Source organism: Cydia amplana, chromosome 19 (assembly GCF_948474715.1).
Source record: "Cydia amplana chromosome 19, ilCydAmpl1.1, whole genome shotgun sequence".
In the NCBI taxonomy this organism is placed as follows: Eukaryota; Metazoa; Arthropoda; class Insecta; order Lepidoptera; family Tortricidae; genus Cydia; species Cydia amplana.
The window spans coordinates 9,607,100-9,628,950 of NC_086087.1; the positions used below are offsets into that span (position 1 = coordinate 9,607,100).

The following is a 21,851-nucleotide window of genomic DNA, read 5'->3' on the forward strand; positions in this document are numbered from 1 at the left end:
TCTTCCAGATCTTGTCGAGGTTAGCCTTAGCCATAGCACTCTTAGCCATGCCAGCTTTGCGGCGTATCTCGGCGTGCAACCACCAGCACTGGTTATCAACCCAAGATTCTCGCTTTTTCGTAATCGCCTTACTTTGTTTTTGGAATTGTTGATCTTAAGACCACTCTAGAACTTTCATCTTCAAATTTCTTCAGAAGAGTCGTCGATGTATTTCTTCTTGTTAATCCCGTCAGGAAGGCGACAATAGTAGGTAGCACAGTTTGTTACAAGAAATAGCATCGAGTGACATGATAATGTTGCTTTACCCATTTACAGCTTGCACATTACCGCTGGGCAAGCATTTGCGCTGTTCGCCAGATTGACAGTGAATCTATAGTGTTGTCACTCTGTCTCTTTCTTCTCGACATTTTTAGTCAGGGTCTCGTGAATTTTCGCACACCAATGTTCTCAGATTTTTGCTTGACTCCACTACATGAGCCCTGTTTTCGTTGCCTAGTTAATTGTAAGTCTTTCTATGATAGAGCATTCTGCCTTCGTATGTGAGGTAATGTGAATTCCCAATTAACAGGATCAAATCCTACTTCATAATTATCGCCCCCTCATCTTTCTTGAATACTTAGGATTACTCAGTTACTTTACTTGGTGTGTCAAATTGTTTATCAACAATACCAGAAAATGTGGCGTAAAGCCAATCGTGGTGGACTGTAATTGCTGTACCTGTACTATACACTATACTGACCTAAAGGAAGGTGACTGGGCTTACCGGTAGTCACAGACAAGACATCCTCTAGACTGAGCATAGTAGCGCTACCCCCCTCTGCCACAAATATACGGTAGTTTTACTCCATCTTCGAGTCAAAGTGTCTTTGTGTGACGTCCGTGTCTTTGAACGGACCAAACACGGCAAGGGGACTCGCTCACCTCGTCCCCCGCACCCCAGAATTTTTGGCAGCATCGGTTTCATGAAATAATTGCTCTAAACTCCGTCTAGAGGATTCTTAGTCTATGCCTGTAGTTTTGTGTTCTGCAGCTGGCAGAAGCTTCTGCGGGTTGATGGCTGCTTCCTGGTTATTTACACGCACTTAAATGTCGGTTTTTTACTGTTTTCTTGCAAATTGGGATATCATTTCCTTCGCGATTTTGCGGTGACACTTTACTTGGTATGTCAAATTGTTTATGCAACTTGGCTATTCTGTTTCATTTAATTAATAATTGATGTATATTTGACAACTCTAACATATATTATACAAAAAATTCATATTGTAATCCAAATACCAACTCGGAATAGCTAATTAACAACATTCAAGGTCACGCCGATTTCACGCCGATCATTTATCGGCGGCAGCGGCGTGGCAAAAAAGGCCGGCGGCGGCGGCGCGCCGGCGCGGCGCACACGTCTACTTAGGATTTAGTTTAGCCACATTTGACTAAGTGTCATCACAGCTCATACGCCGAACAGTTGTCATTTTATGTAAAATGGTACTCGAGTTTGTTACTAAAAATGAAGAAAAGTAAAGTTTTTGAATATTTTAGAACGTTAACAGACAATAACCGAGTTAAATATGTGTGTTTGTTTTGTGATGTAATTTATATGAACAAAAATGCAACAAGATTCGCGCGGCACATAGTTTTGAACTGTAAAAATAGCCCCACTGAGGTAAAACGGGATTTGGAACCAAAAAAACTTAAAGAAACTGTCCATAATCATTCAGCAGCTTCCGAAGAGGTCATTGAAGAACACTGTGTAGATAATGAAAGCGATACGATTTTAGTTTATATTTCTAATTGTTGATTTTGTATATAGGTAATAATCATTGAAAATGATTCAAATATTTAAGAGTATATGTATGTGCAATACAAAAATCATTATAATACTTTTTTTTATATCGCACTGTGTTTTATTAACATAAAAACTCCTTTAACATGACCCAGATAGCCGCAGAGAAAGTTCTCCGGAGAACATTCCCGAGAACATTCTGGGAAAATTCTCGAGAGCATTGAGAATTTCCTCCTAGAATATTCGGTGGAGATTAAATGTTTCACATAAAGCTATAAATAGTAAATATATTTAAATGTCAATGAAAAAAAAACAAATATTTTATACATTTCGGACACTTTCTCGGAAATTTCCGCCCGAGAGAATGTTCTCGAGAACATGCCCGCAACATTCTCATGTTCTCGCACTTTCTCGAGAACGGCACATCACTACGCCTGATAGAGCAAAAAAATACTCGTAGAAAAAAATACATTACAAAATTGTAAGATACATTGCCAAAAAAAATGAAAACTGACGATTACTATGATTTTTCGTTTAAGTACCTACTTTTCCCCTGGCATAGAACTATATGGTAGATAGAATTTCCGTGAAATACCAAAATAAGCTTGCAAAATTAGTACTGATTGTTTGTAAGATTTGTAAGACAAGTAACCATTACGTACATAACATAATATCTTGCAATTGACAGTGATTGAGTTGATATTCATGCTTTATGGCTTTAACTGCATGGTTCCGAGTATTACGCTTGCGCATACATTTATGTATACACTAGCTGTTGCCCGCGACTTCGTACGCGTGGATTTGTATATTGGTGGTTATATATTCTATATTAGCTTAGAACATTATGCTAAAACGATAGCAGTAGGGACTGCAGTTAATCATTTGTTAATTATTATACACAACCTGGCTACGAAGTTTTAAGCCCCTAACTGAATAAAATTGTTCTCGATATAATCCCTCTCAACCCCCAGCATATTTTCAAGTCCACTATTTAGTAAAACCTACTACCTAACTACCTATTTACGAAGTTTGAAGTTCCTAGCTTTAAATAAAATTTGAACTCTCTACCAACTTTCAACCCCTTCTTAAACCTTTTAGGGGATGAATTTTTAAAAAAGCTGGAATTTTTTATTATGTATTATAATAATATGCCTTTATACAACGATTCAAGCCCCGCACTCAAAAAAATGTTTGACCTCCATACAAATTTTCAACCCCTTTTTTACCAACTTGAGGGAAGAATTTTCAAAAATGCCGAAATTACTTTTCTTGTATTCTAATAATATGTCTTTATACAAAGATTCAAGTCCCGCACACAAAAATGTTTGATCTCCATACAAACTTTCAACCCCTTTTTCACCACCTTGGGGGATGAATTTTCAAAAACGCTGAAATTACTTTTCTTGTATTCTTATAATATGCCTTTATACGAAGATTCAAATCCCACACTCAATAAAATATTTGATGTGCATACAAACTTTCAACCCCTTTTTCACCACCTTGGGGGATGAATTTTCAAAAACGCTGAAATTACTTTTCTTGTATTCTAATAATATGCCTTTATACAAAGATTCAAGTCCCGCACTCAAAAAAAATGTTTGATCTCCATACAAACTTTCAACCCCTATTTAACCCTTTCAAGGGAGGAATTTTTAAAAACGCTGAAATTACTTTTCTTGTATTCTTATAGTATGTCCTTGTACAAAGATTCAAGTCCCGCACTCAAAAAATTTTTTGATGTGTATACAAACTTTCAACCCCTTTTTCACCACCTTGAGGGATGAATTTTCCAAAACGCTGAAATTAGTTTTCTTCTCTTTTATTATAATACCTTTTTACGAAGTTTCAAGTTCCTAGCTTACAATAAAATTTGAACCCCAAGACAAACTTTCATCCCCTTTTTAACCCCCTTAGGGGTTCAATTTCCAAAAAACGTCCCATAGCTTTTTTTTGTAATCGGCTATTATGCCTTTCTAAGAAGTTTCAAAGCATTTGTAATGGATTCAAACTTTCAACCCCTTTTTATCCCTTTTAGGGGATGAATTTTAAAAACGCTGAAATTACTTTTCTTGTATTCTAATAATATCTCCATATACGAAGTTTCAAGTCCCGCAATCAAAAAAATTTTTCTTCTCCATACAAACTTTCAACCCCTTTTTCACCACCTTAAGGGACGAATTTTCAAAAACGCTAAAATTAGTTTTCTTGTTTTTTAATATTATACCTTTTGATAAAGTTTCTAATTCCTAGTTCAAAATAAAACTTGAACCCCATACAAACTTTCATCCCCTTTTTAACCCCCTTAGGGGTAGAATTTCTCAAAATCGCTTCTTAGCTCTTATACATTTTATAAATGCAACCTCATATCCAAATTTCAACTTTCTAGCATTTGAAGTTTCGGCTCTGCGTTGATGAGTCAGTCAGTCAGTCAATCAGTCAGGACACGTGCATTTATATATATATATAGATAGATAGATAGCTGTTGCTCGCGACTTCGTAGTTCGTACGCGTGGATTTGTATATTGGTGGTTATATATTCTACATTAGCTTAGAACATTATGCAGCAAAATATTGCAGTAGGACGGTTAATCATTTGTTAATTATTAATATTATACAACGCATGAGATTTGTCTTTCACAACCCACGAAGTTTCTAGCCCCTAACTAAATAAAATTGTTCTCGACATAATCCCTCTCAACCCCCTTAGAAGATTTTCATGTCCTCTATTTAATAAGACCTACTACCTAACTACCTATTTACGTAGTTTGAAGTAAATAAAATTTGAACCCTATATAAACTTTCAACCCCTTTTTAACCATTTTAGGGGATGAATTTTTAAAAACGCTGAAATTACTTTTCTTTTATTCTAATAATATGCCTCTGTACAAAGATTCAACAACCCGCTCTTTTTATATATTTTAATATCTTTTTGCAAATTTTCAAGTTCCTACCTTAAAATAAAATTTGCATCCCAAGACGAACTTTCATCCCCTTTTTAAATCCCTTAGGGATTTGAACTTCCAAAAACGTTGCAATTACTTTATTTTGTAATCGGCTATCATGCCTTTCTAAGAAGTTTCAAAGCATTTGTTATGGATTCAAACTTTTAACCCCTTTTTTACCACTTTACGGGATGAATTTTCAAAAACGCAGAAATTTGTTTTCTTATATTTTAATAATATATCGTTTTACGAACTTTCAAGTACCTAGCTTAAAATAAAATTTGAACCACATACAAACTTTCAACCTCTTTTTAACCCTGTTAGGGGATGAATTTTACAAAACGCTGAAATCACTTTTCCTGTATTTTCATTATATCTCCAAATACAAAGATTCCAGTCCCGCGCTCGAAAAAATGTTTGATATCCATACAAACTTTCAACCCTTTTTTCACCACCTTAGGGGATGAACTTTCAAAAACGCTGAAATTAGTTTTCTTGCATTTTAATAATATATCCTTTTACGAACTTTCAAGTACCTAGCTTAAAATAAAATTTGAACCACATACAAACTTTCAACCTCTTTATAACCCTGTTAGGGGATGAATTTTACAAAACGCTGAAATTACTTTTCCTGTCTTTTAATAATATCCCCAAATACAAAGATTCCAGTCCCGCACTCGAAAAAATGTTTGATATCCATACAAACTTTCAACCCTTTTTTCACCACCTTAGGGGATGAATTTTCAAAACGCTGAAATTATTTTTCTTGTATTTTAATAATATATCTTTTTACGAACTTTCAAGTACCTAGCTTAAAATAAAATTTGAACCACATACAAACTTTCAACCTCTTTTTAACCCTGTTAGGGGGTTAATTTTACAAAAGGCTGAAATTACTTTTCTTGTCTTTTAATAATATCCCCAAATACAAAGATTCAAGTCCCGCGCTCGAAAAAATGTTTGATATCCATACAAACTTTCAACCCTTTTTTCACCACCTTAGGGGATGAATTTTCAAAAACGCTGAAATTAGTTTTCTTGTATTTAAATTTAATATCTATTTGCAAAGTTTCAAGTTCCTAGCTTAAAATTAAATTTGCACCCCAAGACGAACTTTCATCCCCTTTTTAACCCCCTTAGGGGTTGAATTTCCAAAAACGTCGCAATTACTTTATTTTGTAATCGGCTATTATGCCTTTCTAAGAAGTTTCAAAGCATTTGTAATGGATTCAATCTTTCAACCCCTTTTTAACCCTGTTAGGGGATGAATTTTCAAAAACGCTGAAATTACTTTTCTTGTCTTATAATAATATCCCCATATACAAAGTTTCAAGTCCCACACTCACAAAAATATTTGATCTCCATACAAACTTTCAACCCCTTTTTCACCACCTTGGGGGATGAACTTTCAAAAACCCTGAAATTAGTTTTCTTGCATTTTAATAATATATCTTTTTACGAACTTTCAAGTACCTAGCTTAAAATAAAATTTGAACCACATACAAACTTTCAACCTCTTTTTAACCCTGTTAGGGGATGAATTTTACAAAACGCTGAAATTACTTTTCCTGTCTTTTAATAGTATCCCCAAATACAAAGATTCCAGTCCCGCGCTCGAAAAAATGTTTGATATCCATACAAACTTTCAACCCTTTTTTCACCACCTTAGGGGATGAATTTTCAAAAACGCTGAATGTATTTTTTTTGTATTTTAATAATATATCTTTTTACGAACTTTCAAGTACCTAGCTTAAAATAAAATTTGAACCACATACACATTTTCAACCTCTTTTTAACCCTGTTAGGGGATGAATTTTACAAAAGGCTGAAATTACTTTTCTTGTCTTTTAATAATATCCCCAAATACAAAGATTCAAGTCCCGCGCTCGAAAAAATGTTTGATATCCATACAAACTTTCAACCCTTTTTTCACCACCTTAGGGGATGAATTTTCAAAAACGCTGAAATTAGTTTTCTTGTATTTAAATTTAATATCTATTTGCAAAGTTTCAAGTTCCTAGCTTAAAATGAAATTTGCACCCCAAGACGAACTTTCATCCCCTTTTTAACCCCCTTAGGGGTTGAATTTCCAAAAACGTCGCAATTACTTTATTTTGTAATCGGCTATTATGCCTTTCTAAGAAGTTTCAAAGCATTTGTAATGGATTCAATCTTTCAACCCCTTTTTAACCCTGTTAGGGGATGAATTTTCAAAAACGCTGAAATTACTTTTCCTGTCTTATAATAATATCCCCATATACAAAGTTTCAAGTCCCACACTCACAAAAATATTTGATCTCCATACAAACTTTCAACCCCTTTTTCACCACCTTGGGGGATGAATTTTCAAAAACGCTGAAATTAGTTTTCTTGTTTTTTAACATAATACATTTTTACAAAGTTTTAAATTTCTAGCTTAAAATAAAACTTGTACCCCATACAACCTTTCATCCCCTTTTTAACCCCCTTAGGGGTTGAATTTTTCAAAATCGCCTCTTATCTCTTGTACACTTTATAAATGCAACCTAGTGTGCAAATTTCAACTGTCTAGCTTTTGTAGTTTCGGCTCTGCGTTGATGAATCAGTCAGTCAGTCAGTCAGTCAGTCAGTCAGTCAGTCAGGACACTTGCATTTATATATATAGATATGGATTTCTACCTGACTTTGTCATACTCATAAATGATCTCAGAGCATATAACGTGCTGAATGCCGTCCTAGCGGTCGGCGGTGTAATAATCTCAGCACCGATCAAGGGCATATTATTTTAGACCTTTGCATACAAAAACCTAGACTCTATAGTAGTTTGCAAGAAGGTTCATAATAATATGTCAAAATCGAATTACAAGGGGCATAATTGATAGCTGCTGACTCCAACGCATTCGACCGAATCAATTCTAAACTTTAGAGGAGCCAATGAAATCGACATCTTTAACATACGTAGTTGATTTCGTAGTTTGTTTTTGAAGTGGGGAAAAGGTAGGAAATACTGCAATTTCGGTCTTTGGTTTGCCTTAATTAAGGTTAAACATTTTAAAAGCGGTTTAGACTCTCGCGCGAGCCACGAGACGAGCCGCGAGCCGAGCCACGAGACGAGAGTGTAAGCGGTGGGCTCGCGGCTCGTCTCGTGGCTCGCAAGCTCGTCGAGCTAATATAATTTAAACACTAACGGCACGGCATAAGGTTTATAACCGAATGACAAGCCGAACGCGAGTGTAAGCGGTGGACTCGCGTCTCGTGTCGCGGCTCGCGGTTCGTCTCGTGGCTCGCGCGAGAGTCTAAATCGACTATTAGAAGCTTGTCTTCTGAACTAAAGTAAATTATCACTTCGCCGTTTGTCCTAGATTTAGGGCACTGCAGCTGTCGCTGCGAGGTCAATGCAATGACCCCTAGTCACCCTTATGGGCGTTGTAAGTTTGATAATACAGTTTCTTCTTGTACGAGGGGCGTTCAAAATATTCTCGGTATTGATATCTTACGACCTCTTCTAAAATTTCTTTCGTTACTGGCCGCTAAGGTTTATTCATTGACATTAAAAAAAAGTATAATTCGAACCGAGATAGTCTTTTGTTTTTCTGCAATTGCTGAACAAACATGAACATCCTGTGCGAATTGACAATGTTAACTAAATTAGAACATCGATGCGTGATAAAATTCTTGACAAAACAGGGTAAAAATCAAAAAACCATAAAAGAGGAAATGGATTGTGTTTACCGTGAGTCTGCTCCTTCTTTATCTACCATTCAAAAGTGGTCAAGCGAGTTTAAACGCGGAAGGGAGAGTATTGAAGATGACCCTAGACCTGGCCGGCCTGTAGTAGCTACTTCACAAGAAAATATTGATAAAGTGGAAAAACTTATATTGGAAGATGGTCGAGTGAAGGTAAAATCTATAGCACAAGTAACCAATCTCTCTATTGGTACCGTACATGATATTATACATGACCATCTTAATATGTCAAAAGTAAGTGCAAGATGGGTTCCGCGAATGCTGACTCGGCTTCAAAAAGACATGCGTGTAGCTTGTTGTTCCGATTTTATTGACCTGTGCGGTGAAAATCCTGATGAGGTGCTGCAAAGAATAGTTACTGGAGATGAAACCTGGGTTCATCATTATGACCCAGAGAGTAAACAAGAGTCCATGCAGTGGCACATTAAGGGTTCAGCTCATCCCAAGAAGTTGAAGGTCATCCCTTCAGCTGGCAAGGTCATGGCCACGATATTTTGGGATTGTGAAGGAGTATTACTAATCGATTATAAAGAAAAAGGTGTAAATATCACAGGACAGTACTACGCTAACATTCTACGTCAATTAAAGGATGTAATTAAAGAAAAGAGGCGAGGAAAGTTAACCAAAGGTATTCTGCTTCTGCATGACAACGCCCCCGTCCATACTGCTCATATTGCCAAGGCAGCTATTGTTGAACGTGGGTTTAAAACTGTTACTCACCCACCGTATAGTCCGGACTTAGCCCCCAGCGACTTCTTTTTGCTCCCCAATCTTAAAAAGGATCTGCGTGGAAATAAATTTTCTGACGATGAAGCATTGAAGGCGGCAGTGGAGGAGCATTTTTACACGAAAGATAAAAAATATTTTTACGAGGGATTAAAAAAAATAATTGATCGATCTTTTAAGTGTATGAACATAGGGGGGGAGTATATTGAAAAATAAAAATATCAAACTTTTCGTACTTGTTTGTTTTCATTCTCATACCGAGAATATTTTGAATACCCCTCGTAGGTACTCCTATAAACTTGTACACTCATGAATGGCAAGACATTTCTTAATATTCACTACGTCCTTTATATAGTCTCCATGACGTGCATTGTAGCCGGGGTTGCATTTGACTAACCGCCGATATGGGGATAGTTCCCCCATCCCCATGATAGTTTGGGGACAGGGGAAGGATACAAATAGGATAGTTTTTATCAATGATCATCACGATCCTTCCACGCAGAAAAAGGAGCTTATCATAGATAAAGGCATATATAGACGTGGTTACTAAAATGGATGATCGCTATTTTACCAGTACCAACAGCTACAAAAACATTATACAGATTTAGGTAACAATACAAAGCCAATTACAGGTACTCACAGATAGTTATTGAAGTACTATTATAACGTAAAAGATATACATTGACCTTGGTTTTCTCTATCAGATAAGCCTTATTAGAGCTAGAGATCGATTAGTACTCAAATATTCTAATTAATTCTCGTATCGGTCATAGATCTATTGACAAATTTTATAAACTCGAAGTCGAAATTGATACAAGGTCGAGTTCGACTGATTACATTAATATTCTTTTGCCCATTGGTTGCGTATTTAATTGACGGCTAATTTCGCTTTTGACTACTTAAGAGGCCGGTATCGATTTTATTAGTCGCAAAAATGTAAAATTGATAGATTTAGTCGAATAAATTGTGCACCTTTTGTTACGTAATAGAAATAACAAGTACTATTATCTTTAGCACGTTTTCTTATCTTGCATTTTTACAGATATTTTTTTTGCAAACTGACTCACTAAATTAGTAATGATTTTTTTTTCTGATGGACGTTTAGGTAAACGCGCGTAAAGCACTGATTTAGTCGATCTTATTTGTAAATTTCGTAAAGTTTGGACTGCTAAAAATGGTAATTTTGTATTACACATATCCTGTACTCCAACTTGCATAGACTACATTTTTGTTATATGATATTGAACAAGAGTTTGAGTCAAAAAAATAGTTACCTACAGCTAAGTAAGTACGAATTATTCTGGAACAACTGTTATGCCTACCAAATGTTTGCATGTTGATTTATGTAAATAGTTATCTAGAAGTAGAAGTACATAATACGAGATAAATACACTGAGCAGAGAGCACTTTAAACGATGACGCATTATCATTAAATATTATGCATAAACGTTGTAACACGAGCAAATCATCTAAGTAGGTAAACAAAACATAATATAGAATATGCTGTTTTTAATAAATAGCGGAAATTGTGTGTTGGTGCCTTCCTAGGCTGAAGCGCAATAATTTGACTTATTTGACAATCTGTGTGATTGTTTTTCTTACCGAACGTAAAAAATCAAGAACGCTTTATATAGGTAGGTCATAGGTAGGTACATTGATACATTACCTTCATTACATAATAAGATTTTAATATACCTGTAGTCGATAATTTACTATAGTTTATTGTTGGGACTCGATTTGTTGCGTGACTTGCATGTTACATTGACGTGAGTTTATTGGTAAATATTTACTAACCATTTATTAATCACTTACCGATAATAAATAATTTTAGCATTTATTTTAATCAACAAATCTACAATTATGCACATTAACTATATGTTAGCCCTACGCTTTGCATTGTGTGGTTACACCAATCATATAATGCATTTGCGCATACGATGACGGAAGTTATAAGTCATAAGTAGCGCACATATAAGTGAGAGTGTAGGGGTAATTAGTATCATAGATAGAGCGTGGTTTAGACCATGATTATACGATTACATCATTTTAATGTTTGTAATGAACGCCGGCCGACAAGAACGGGCCCACGGTCAGGGTTGCGAAAGCTATAGAAACTTGATCTTATGTTGGGGCCTACAAAACTTACACAAACGACTTGCGCTCGAGATTGCGTTGTCTATGTCTAGCCTTTGTGTTTGAGCTTTATGCTAAAAACTAGGCTAAATATACATATTATGTTATGATAATGGCTATTATTAAAAAACGCAAATATAAATGGAACTTGCCATTTTCTTAGATTTCGGGGTTCCATAGTAAAATCCATTGTTTACCTTGTGGCATATAAGTAAACGTTGATAAGCCAACCTGTATACGTAATGGTGGGTTTTATATTGATGTCTGTGACATCTGAATTTATTGAAGTTTTATCCACACTGGCCGATCTATTATTCAAAGGTAAATAATTATAATGCTATTTATATCCTTCGTGGGCAGGATTACGTAGCCCGAAAAATATTATGTTGGGATCTGCGAAAATTACTTCAATAACTAGGACGGCATGTGACGGCTGTGTTTAAAACCAATAACTTTGAAATTAATACAATTTAAACCAACAATCCAATGTCGTAAATATAATGGTAACATGTAATGCACCCTTGCATATCACACTTGTTGAGTATATTTTTATCCATACTTGTATATAGATAAGATTAGACAAACAGTTACAAATCTTATCTTACGCTGATGATTGGGATCTGTTGTTATTTTATTTACTGTGATGTTTAAATTAAGGGTTTACCTATTATGATATCCCTGTGCTTACCCTATAAATGTATGTATAGCCATTAGAGCTAATTTTTTTAATTCAAAATAACCTATTGCAATAGCCCACTCCCACTCCTAGAGTACCCAAACCTATATGTATCTGTTAAGACTCAATTTGTTACTTGAGTGTTGAAACTAAATAAAGAGCTTTGACTTCTGATAAACAACAACATAATCTTCGCGGACTAATTTATGTGTTTAGGTATTTATATGTATGCCATAAACATTCAGCGATCTATGTGTTTGCATTTAATGTGAAATATTTACACAGCTTACAAGCATGAAATTAAATATTAGTATTAGTTGTATAATATATATCGCATTTCTTTTTCTTTGGAAGTAGCGGAAAGCAGATTAGAATATACATAGGTACAAGACTTATGGATGAAATAATCAATAACGATACTTACTTTAAATTGCTATAATCCAAAAAAAACACTAAAATATTGCAGCAATATTGAAACACTTTTCAGCACACCTGCGACTTAAACCTGAAATATCGATTCAATACCGAATTTAAATTCATACGACCTTAACCGCATAAATCGATTAACATAATAATATGATTGGTTTGTTTTTCTCAGCTTTACATAAATGAATTTGCAACAAATGTAAAGAAACACGCACGTGTTTTGTTACGAGTTAGTTTGTTCGGGCGTGTGTCTAGACGCGAGGGCTGAGCCGCACTGGGTCGCGCTCCGCCAAGACACCGCGGTCCTTGACTGACGCCTTTGTCGAATAAGTGGACTGTAGAGTTACGTAGTTTAATTAAATTGATCGTGATACTTGCGTACTGTCTAATATGGACTAGTGTTATCGTTCCAGTTTTCATTGTGTTCGAGACAATGATACTTTCTTTGGACGACTGTTTTACGCAAAGCTATTAAGAAAGAAATAGGTATTAGGTACATTATAAAGTTTGTGTTCCAATTTCTTTTGTAATGTGTTTGTTTACCATATAACAATTAAAATATTCTAGGTAAACATGAATTTAGTCCACTTGATAGTAATTAAGCTTTCGGGTTTCCGTTTTAGCTTCCCGCATTTGCACCGTCACCAGAGGCGTTATAATTTATTAAATTTGAGTTTGGGTTAATTTTGTATTCCCAGTATAGACTTGATGTCCATCTATCTAACTAGACCTTTTAAGATCCAGAATATGAATATGGACATTATATTTCTAGGACACCCAGAAGTCCCAGAACTAGGTCACAAATCAAATGAGATGTGACCTAGATATACCGACATTTAAAGCACGGCTTAATCAGCTTTGTTACGTATTAACTAATAACGTTGCCAGCCTAAGTAGTTACATCATGTCATGCAATAGAGTCGCGAAATGAAAAGGCCTTATCAATCTGCGAACGCATACGTTGTTGTTTCCTTTTGAATTTGACCTTTAAAGCTGTAGGTAATCACATGTTAGACTCGTTTCACGAGTCATCTTTAATTTAAACCTGACCCAGAGAAAGAACGCGTGTCCGAGGTCGGAATTATTACTGTTTGTCGTGAACTGGTCGATAAACGTCATGAATAGCAGCTGGCCTTTTTTTAAACCTGCTTTAGTTAGGTTAGGCTTGGGCAGTAGAGCAATAGAGCAATAGGCCTGTGTGAAGGTAGCCTGGGGATAATCCAGAATCCTTCCGCATCACACTTGAATTTGCTACACTGGAATACTCCTACAGAGTCTAGAGAGTACCAAGTTTGCGCTCCAGCGAGATCAGTTGAGCGGCTGATCTGAGTGTGGTGAGGGAATCGATGTAATGGGAGGTTTGTCGCTGGTTCGCCACACCTAGCCTAGCCGAGAAGATTCCAGTAGGAATCTCCGCTAGGCCCGACGACTGTGGGAGTGATGCAGCAGGATGTGTCCGTTCGTAACTTACCTAGCAATGCTAATGCTCAGGAAACCCAGTGTACGTGAATTTTAACTCCGTAACAACCTTAGTTTGTATTGTCTTATTGTTTGTTAGTACCAAATTCACAATTTCTTTGGGTATAAGCAAGCCCTCGAGCCTACATTTTTCAAGTTTGCCACCTTTTTGACGGAAATGCATTTCAAGGCTAAAGGTATGCGTAATCCACCACAACCGGAATTTACTTTGACTAGCGCCTGAACATTCGACGGAGCCTACGCATATTTTCTTAGAGATTTATCTTTTTGTATGAGAAAAAAACATTCGTTTTGTTTCGGATTGGTCGACGCTACCTTTTATACCAGTCGCTATCTTAATATTCGTGAGTTACGGAGATCGAAGTATGAACCGTCACCACATCACTTGTGGGGCGAAGCGATTCAGCATTGAACTGAGATCATAATGTGACACCTGTGTGATCCTAGCCTAACGAGGGGTAAACGCGACAGTGTTGGCGCCCAACACTGCGACAAACGTTTTCATCCGGCCGTCATGTCAATTCATTGATTTGCCGTAACAATCAACCAATTGACCGCCGCGGTGGGCGATTTATAAATAACTGGAATGCAGCACACATTGGCTCATTCCTTGTCACATTAAACCCTTTTAGTGGGTGATGGTAACATATAATTATTTGTATGACAGCGTGCATGAAACAGAATGCATGGAAACTGGAAGAATTACAGCTGAGGTTTTAAGAAATAAAACTACAAAACTAAGTAAGCTTACTAAAGACACTTTGTCATACTTACGGAGGAAATCGAAAAGATGGAAAACTAAAAACTCTCGAAACTAAAACCTCTCTTTTCGCATTGTCTACAGAAGCCTACACGGTTCACCCGAGAGGTAAAATGACTCACAATTTCTTTAATTATACGAATGAATAATACCATGAGTACGATGATCCCATGCGGCTATTCCATAACATGTGGGAGTACAATGTGTATATCATTGGTGCTGTCACGCATGTCAATTGGTGCCTCTACTCTACTATTCAAAGACTTACGACACGAACTGACGTTTAATAAACGAGACACAACTCCTTTAGAAACTTTTCTAATTGTAACCGTATCACTTGCACTGCTAAGTCTAGATTGTGACTGCATGGCTTGTGTATTTAATGCTTTAAGTAGTTTCAACGTCATATTTTCCGTGCCTAGCAAATTAGAGCAGGTTCTTTCTAATTGTATAGGAACTTATTAAGTTATAAGTGTTATAACCAGCGAAGCCGTATTAGGGAATAGTGAGCAAGGCAGGAAGTTTTTAAAGGAACTGGTAATGTATTGACAACTCACACTTAGATAAGAGTAAAAGCTAAAGTATAAATCTTGATGTTTTAATTAAATCTCGACGTTGTTACGGTTAAATAGGAAAGGAAATTTAAGTATATGAAAGGGTTAACGAAAACAAATAAGTATTGCAGTTAAATTAAATTCGATTTACAGAATTGTTAGTTGATCGTTAACTTCACTAAATCCGGCAATTGAATCGACACAGCCGCATTAAATAAGTAATGTCAGTTGAAAGATGTTTTGTAAGCAAACACTCACGTTTACTGTCGAATATCAATGCCTTGTAAATACAATTGCATCTATAAAATTACACAATAACAGCTAATTAAGTAAATAAAAGCATGTACGAGTAAGAATGTCTTCATTCCAAGAATCAATTAAATCTTTCCAAACCTTTTAAAGGTAATAATTAGATGCCAAACAAAGGCGTGTAACAATGAGGATTGAGGACTCGGATCAACACGAAAATCGAACGTTCGATGCTAAATAAGCACGTGTTGCGTAACCGTGAAAGTGAACTATTGTAATTCATCAAGTTACACTGACATCGGCACATGCGACGCGCATTTTAACTAACCAGCTGGACATTTAAAACAATTAATCTAAGTATACAGTAGAAGAACAAATAGACACGCAAACATTGTCAAGCGATGTTGAACTTTTTGACTTAGTTATTAGATGCTGTGAAGTACCCTTGTGTGCTATATGTTTGTCAAAGGCATTAGAGTGCTCATCACCGACTTATATAATAGTTTACGTTAACGAGGTGCGGTTATACCTCAAGTATTAGATCCACTCGCATGATCATAAGACTTCTATTAAAGTCATTATCATTATATCTCCGTTTATGAGTCAATAACTCTACACGCTTCGAAAAAGTAATAAACATGTTTACCTACCTAATAATTAGACTTGTATTTAAACTATAAAAAAATTACGAACGTATATTTTCAATTCAACAGCTGAATAAGTATTTATAATAGACTATTAACATTGGTTATCTAATATCCTGCATGTATTTATTGCAACTAGGCCCTAGCTTCAGTAATGTAATTATGTACTAACTTATCAGTTTTTAAGCGAGTCTACAGTGGCTGCTGTACTCGTTACGAATACTATCAGTTAGTTTAGTGTGACCCCGCACATCCACCTTCGAAGCTCTTGAATGGTCAAATTAAATTTCAAAAACCATTAAAAAGTACTAATCGTATAATGCATTTGTATAGTATCTACGACTCCTACGAGTACCTACTGTCCATTTTTAACCGACTTCCAAATCTCAAAGAAGGAGGTTATCAATTCGGTTGTATGTTTTTTTTTATTGTTTTTTTTTTTTTTTTTATTTTTTTTTTTTTTTTTTTTATGTTTGTTACTCCATATCTCCGTCATTACTGGACCGATTTTGAAAATTCTTTTTTTGATTGTATGTATATGCATACAGATTGGTCCCGTTTTTGTCAAAACCCAGTTCTGATGATGGGATCCATGAGGAATCGAGGGAACTCCTCAAATCTTAAAGGCATACATATAGTGATTTTTGTGTTTTTATCAACAAATCAAGCATATACATTCAGAAACGTGACATTTGATGAAGTGGAACTGCTGATGATGATCAGAACGGAACTCTTCAACGACGCATAGTTCACGTTTGGCGATTTGTCCTCTTCGTTGTGTTTGTTAAGCAAGTTAAGTTTTTAAGCCACATTTTTGTCAAGCTCGAGTTCTGATGATGGGATCCATGAGGAATCGAGGGAACTCCTCAAATCTTAAAGGCGTGCGTATAGAGATTTTTGTATTTTCATCAGAAAATCAAGCATTTTTATTAAAAACTGTCGCATTTGATGAAGTGGAACTGCTGATGATGATCAGAACAGAACTCTTCAACGACCCATAGTCCACGTTTGGCGATTTGTCCTCTTCGTTATGTTTGTTAAGCAAGTTTAGTTTTTAAGCCACATTTCTGTCAAGCTCGAGTTCTGATCATGAGATCCATAAGGAATCGAGGGAACTCCTCAAATCTTAAAGGCATACATATAGTGATTGTTGTGTTTTAATCAACAAATCAAGCATATACATTTAAAAAGTAACATTTGAGGAAGTGTAACTGCTGATGATGACCAGAACGAAACTCTTTAACGACGCATAGCTCGCGTTTGGCGATTTTTCCTTTTCGTTATGTTTGTTAAGCAAGTTAGGTTTTTAAGCCATATTTATGTCAAGCTCAAGTTCTGAACATGGGATCCATGAGAAATCGAGGGAACTCCTCAAATCTTAAAGGCACACGTATATAATTTTCTGTATTTTCATCATAAAATAAAGCATTAACATTAAAAACTGTCGCATTTGATGAACTGGAACTGCTGATGATGATCAGAACAGAACTCTTCAACGACGCATAGTACATGTTTGGTGATTTCGAATTTCGACTTTGACTTGGACTGGGACCCGGACTCGGATCCAGATCCGGCCTCGTACCCGGATCCGGTTCGGACCCGGACCCTGACTCGGACACAGACCCGGACCTTGACCCGGAAAACCACTATGATACCTAAATGAAACAAACTACTATGATTACCTACCATAAAATGTAGGTATAAAGTATGATGAGGCCAAACCCCTCCCGCTCAAACCCCCGTACACCGCACCGCATGCGCCGTTAAGTGGGTTAGGTTAGGTTTGAACTGCTATCCTCACAGAACCGAACAAAAGTGGGTTAGGTTAGGTTAGAACTGCGAGCCTTACAGAAACGAAATGCTACTAGAAAAGTGGGTGGTTTTACCTTCTTTTCTACATAGCGCACCATCTACAATAATCTTTCACCGGGCCGCATAGAAGTCGGTTTTTTTTCTTAAAAATTATAGTTTAGTTGAAAACAGAACGTCACACCGTCATTTACTACTTCTGGCGGAAATTATATAGAGTTGAAAATTATACTATAGAGTTGATAATACCAGTCACATATATGGTAAAATTATACAATATATGTATGAAATTAAATATTTACCTACTAGTTATGGTGGTATTAGCTACTCTATACTGTTTAAGGCTGAAAAGACGACTGCACTCTTTGGGTGTTGAATTGCAACTAAATCAGTAACACACTGTAATTCTCAATTACGCGATTACGTTCGATTTTACCCGAAAAACTAAGGTCATTCTGAGAGTTAACGGACTGTACGAGGTAATTTAACGGAAACCACATCTAGAAATCGTTATTTGGTCAAAGACTAACCTACCTACTTAATCGTAAATTCGGGATTATAATCGTAAGTACAATGTACATCTTACAGTCATGCAGGTACATTGCAAAAGATATCCATAAAATGCATATTTCGAAACGCATCCGATCCTCCCACGTACTGAAGCCTGCACCGGTGACGGCATAAAAGGACGTGCGGCGAAAAGCATTGGTGACATAATAACTGTACTGTTTCCGACGCTTTATTTATATGCCTTCAGCGTGCGCGGCTCAAGTCTTATTTTAAGTCGTGTTTCGGACCATCATTACTTTGTGGAAGATAAAAACAAGGGATTGCTTATGTTAGTTGTCATATGTATATGTAAATTAATGTTTACAGAGGTCAAAGAAAATAATTTTACTGGGGGAATATAGTAAGATACCTAGATATAGCTTCTTGATAAGGCAAAAGGTAGTTGAGTAAGTATTCATTACTATTCATAAGAGCAGCCGATCTAAAAGTCGACATTTTGTAAAAATGTTAACAAAACTGGTTAGTGCCTACTCAATAGTATTAAAACAAGTAATGGGTATAATAATTTGCATTTCATAAGTATATATCTAGGTAATTATTATTAATTTTGTTGTATTCTGATAAAGACTTTTACTTATAATAATAGTTGCACTTTTATCGTCTATCGTGTCATACAACTATCACACTTATGGGTAGTGGACGACCAGCATTTACCATTTATCCATTCAAACGTAGTACCCATTTTCATACAAAAATATTTTTACTTGTAGCGTAAAATAACAAGCACAGTAAACATGTAAAAGACGTCTTTATCGAATGTCCCCCTTACCTATTATACTTACTTTACTCTTTGGTCCCCCTTTCGAACTCAATTGGCGTCCTAATTCTAATTACCGTCTATTAAAATGTAACTATTTGTTACAGCTAACAGACATCGTGAACGCGATGTCGTCGCGCGGGGAGCTCCCCCTGGAGCTGGCCCTCCGCGGCCACAGCACCTCCATCGCCACCACCCTTCTTCAGCACTGTGCGGATGCCAACGCTAGGGGCGCCCGCGGCAGGACCTTACTGCATCGGTCTATAGACTCGAGAGACTCGTTTTCCGCTAAGTTTTTGGTAGACAACGGGGCCGACTGTAACCTCACTACCAAGTAAGTAAATTCGGACATTGAAAGTGTTACCACAGCGTTTCCATCGCCACCACACTCCTTCAGCACTGTTCTGATGCTAATGCTAGGGGCGCTCGCGGCAGGACCTTACTGCATCGGTCTATAGACTCGAGAGACTCGTTCTCCGCTAAGTTTTTGGTAGACAACGGGGCTGACTGTAACCTCACTACCAAGTAAGTAAATTCGGACACTGAAAGTGTTGCCACAGCGTTTCCATCGCCACCACACTCCTTCAGCACTGTTCTGATGCTAATGCTAGGGGCGCCCGCGGCAGGACCTTACTGCATCGGTCTATAGACGAGAGACTCGTTCTCCGCTAAGTTTTTGGTAGACAACGGGGCCGACTGTAACCTCACTACCAAGTAAGTAAATTCGGACACTAAAAGTGTTGCCACAGCGTTTCCATCGCCACCACACTCCTTCAGCAATGCACTGATGCTAATGCTACTCCAAGTAGGCAGGACCCTACTGCATCGGTCCACAGACTTGAGGGACTCATTCGCCGCTAAACTTTTTATAGACAACTGTAACCTAACTACTAAGTAAGTAAATCCAATTAGGCGGCCTTGGCCATTGATTGGAGCCTACTTTCTGCAGCAACAGCACTTACGCCTGCGGTCACGACTTTCCTTCAACACTGTGCTGGCCATTGACATTGGATCATAAGCATCTCTACAGGCTTACGTAACTCCAATGGCACCGCAAAGCCGTTCAATTGAGAAATAGGCTTCTTTCTATATCAATTTGACTAAATAGAGAGCAGGAAACCTAAAATTATGTTGACTTTTGTATGAGTTTGTGTTTTGATTTCCTGCTACCTAAATGTTGCCTGGAAGAGATCGCTTTTTAGCGATAAGACCACCTGTTTTTACCTGGTTCTATTTTCCGTTAAAATTTATTTGTAGTTTTACATGTATTTAAAATGTATAATTATTGGTGCGATAATGAATATATATTTACTTATGTTTTAAGTATTATTTGGATACAAGTACTATTTAATTTCAGGGAGGAAGGCGACACTGCATTGCACCTTGTAGCCGGATTGACTGCAAGCTCTTGCGATGAGGAAACTATGGACCAGATGGCAGAAATCACGGAAGTCATGATTGAAAAAGGCGCTGATATTAATAGACAAAATCGGAAAGGATTGTAAGTTCTCAACCATACACAAAAAGACATACCCCTGGCTTTATTTCCGAGGCCTTGACTTAAAGTCAATTAAAATTCACACACATATTTTTTATGTAGTTATTATATAATAGGTACTTAGTTCTACTTGATGCAAAAAGTTTGCCTTCGAGACGTAGAAGGTAGGATCCTATAGAAGTGGTATACGCGTGCCTCCGTGAGGGACAAAACATACGCAATGCGACACTATGATTGGTCGAATTTATTTGTTGTCCACCATAATACATACTAATTTACAGTGGGGAATAAAAAAATGCGAGACTGTGACAAGGACAAACGATAATAGCGCTTTCGCTGCTACTCCTACTGAAAAATACATAAGACTATCCCATTCGGTTATTTCCCCCCACCCCTCATGACCGATCCAGTTAAAATCTAGATTCATGCTTCGAGACCATTATATCGGCTGCTTTTGACATTTTTTCGCAGTAACTCGGGAAAACATGAGTATTATGGCACTATAAATACCAAGTTATCATAATTAAATGTTAAAATTTTAAACCTTACCTTTTTTTTAGCACACCACTACATCAAGCAGTCATAGCACGAAATCAAAGGATATTCGATCTCCTACTCAAACAGCCAGCTTTAGACACGAACTTGCGAACTCTAACCGACGAGCATCCACCTCTCTACTACGCACTAGTCGACGACAGACGGGCTTCGATCTCTTCCAGCGAAACTCTAGTCATGAATGGGTCTAACCCATTCGATACGCCAGTGACCAATACTGCGGCGTTTACTGAAGACCCGGTGGAGGGAAGGAATGAGAGTATCGTGGAGAGAGGGTTTGCTGCTAAGCTGTTGGCGAGAGGGTGCCAAATGAATCCGGTGTATTCCGGCTCTGGAGATAGCTTACTACATATTCTGGCGCAGGGATGGTTTGAGGTACGTAGGTTTTTGAAAGTTTGTCCTAGGCATTAACTTTTTAGTACTAAGTTATAAACGGCTTCAACGTACGAACTCGTTGGGTACAAGGGTCAGAATTATCCCGCTTAAGAAGATTCTAAAGGGATCACCTCAAAAACGAGCCTTAAGCGGAAAAGCGTAGGTAGTATTATGGGTGAAAACAAATGAATATGT

The 21,851-nt window shown here is 37.0% G+C and overlaps 2 protein-coding genes across 2 annotated transcripts in view; one reads left to right on the plus strand and one right to left on the minus strand.

Annotated features, from left to right (window-relative positions):
* The window catches only part of LOC134656968 (uncharacterized), a 35,220-nt gene extending 22,496 nt beyond the window's left edge, over positions 1–12,724 (minus strand). Inside the window, exon 1 of the mRNA XM_063512533.1 lies at positions 12,622–12,724. The gene's annotated coding sequence lies outside the window, so the exon portion shown is untranslated. The remainder of the gene's footprint in view (positions 1–12,621) is intronic.
* LOC134656981 (rabankyrin-5) overlaps positions 1–21,851 on the plus strand; it is a 97,759-nt gene that overhangs the window by 52,191 nt on the left and 23,717 nt on the right. The window contains exons 5-7 of the mRNA XM_063512546.1: positions 19,336–19,562; positions 20,586–20,729; positions 21,287–21,656. Of these exons, the coding sequence (XP_063368616.1) occupies positions 19,336–19,562; positions 20,586–20,729; positions 21,287–21,656 (741 nt within the window). The remainder of the gene's footprint in view (positions 1–19,335; positions 19,563–20,585; positions 20,730–21,286; positions 21,657–21,851) is intronic.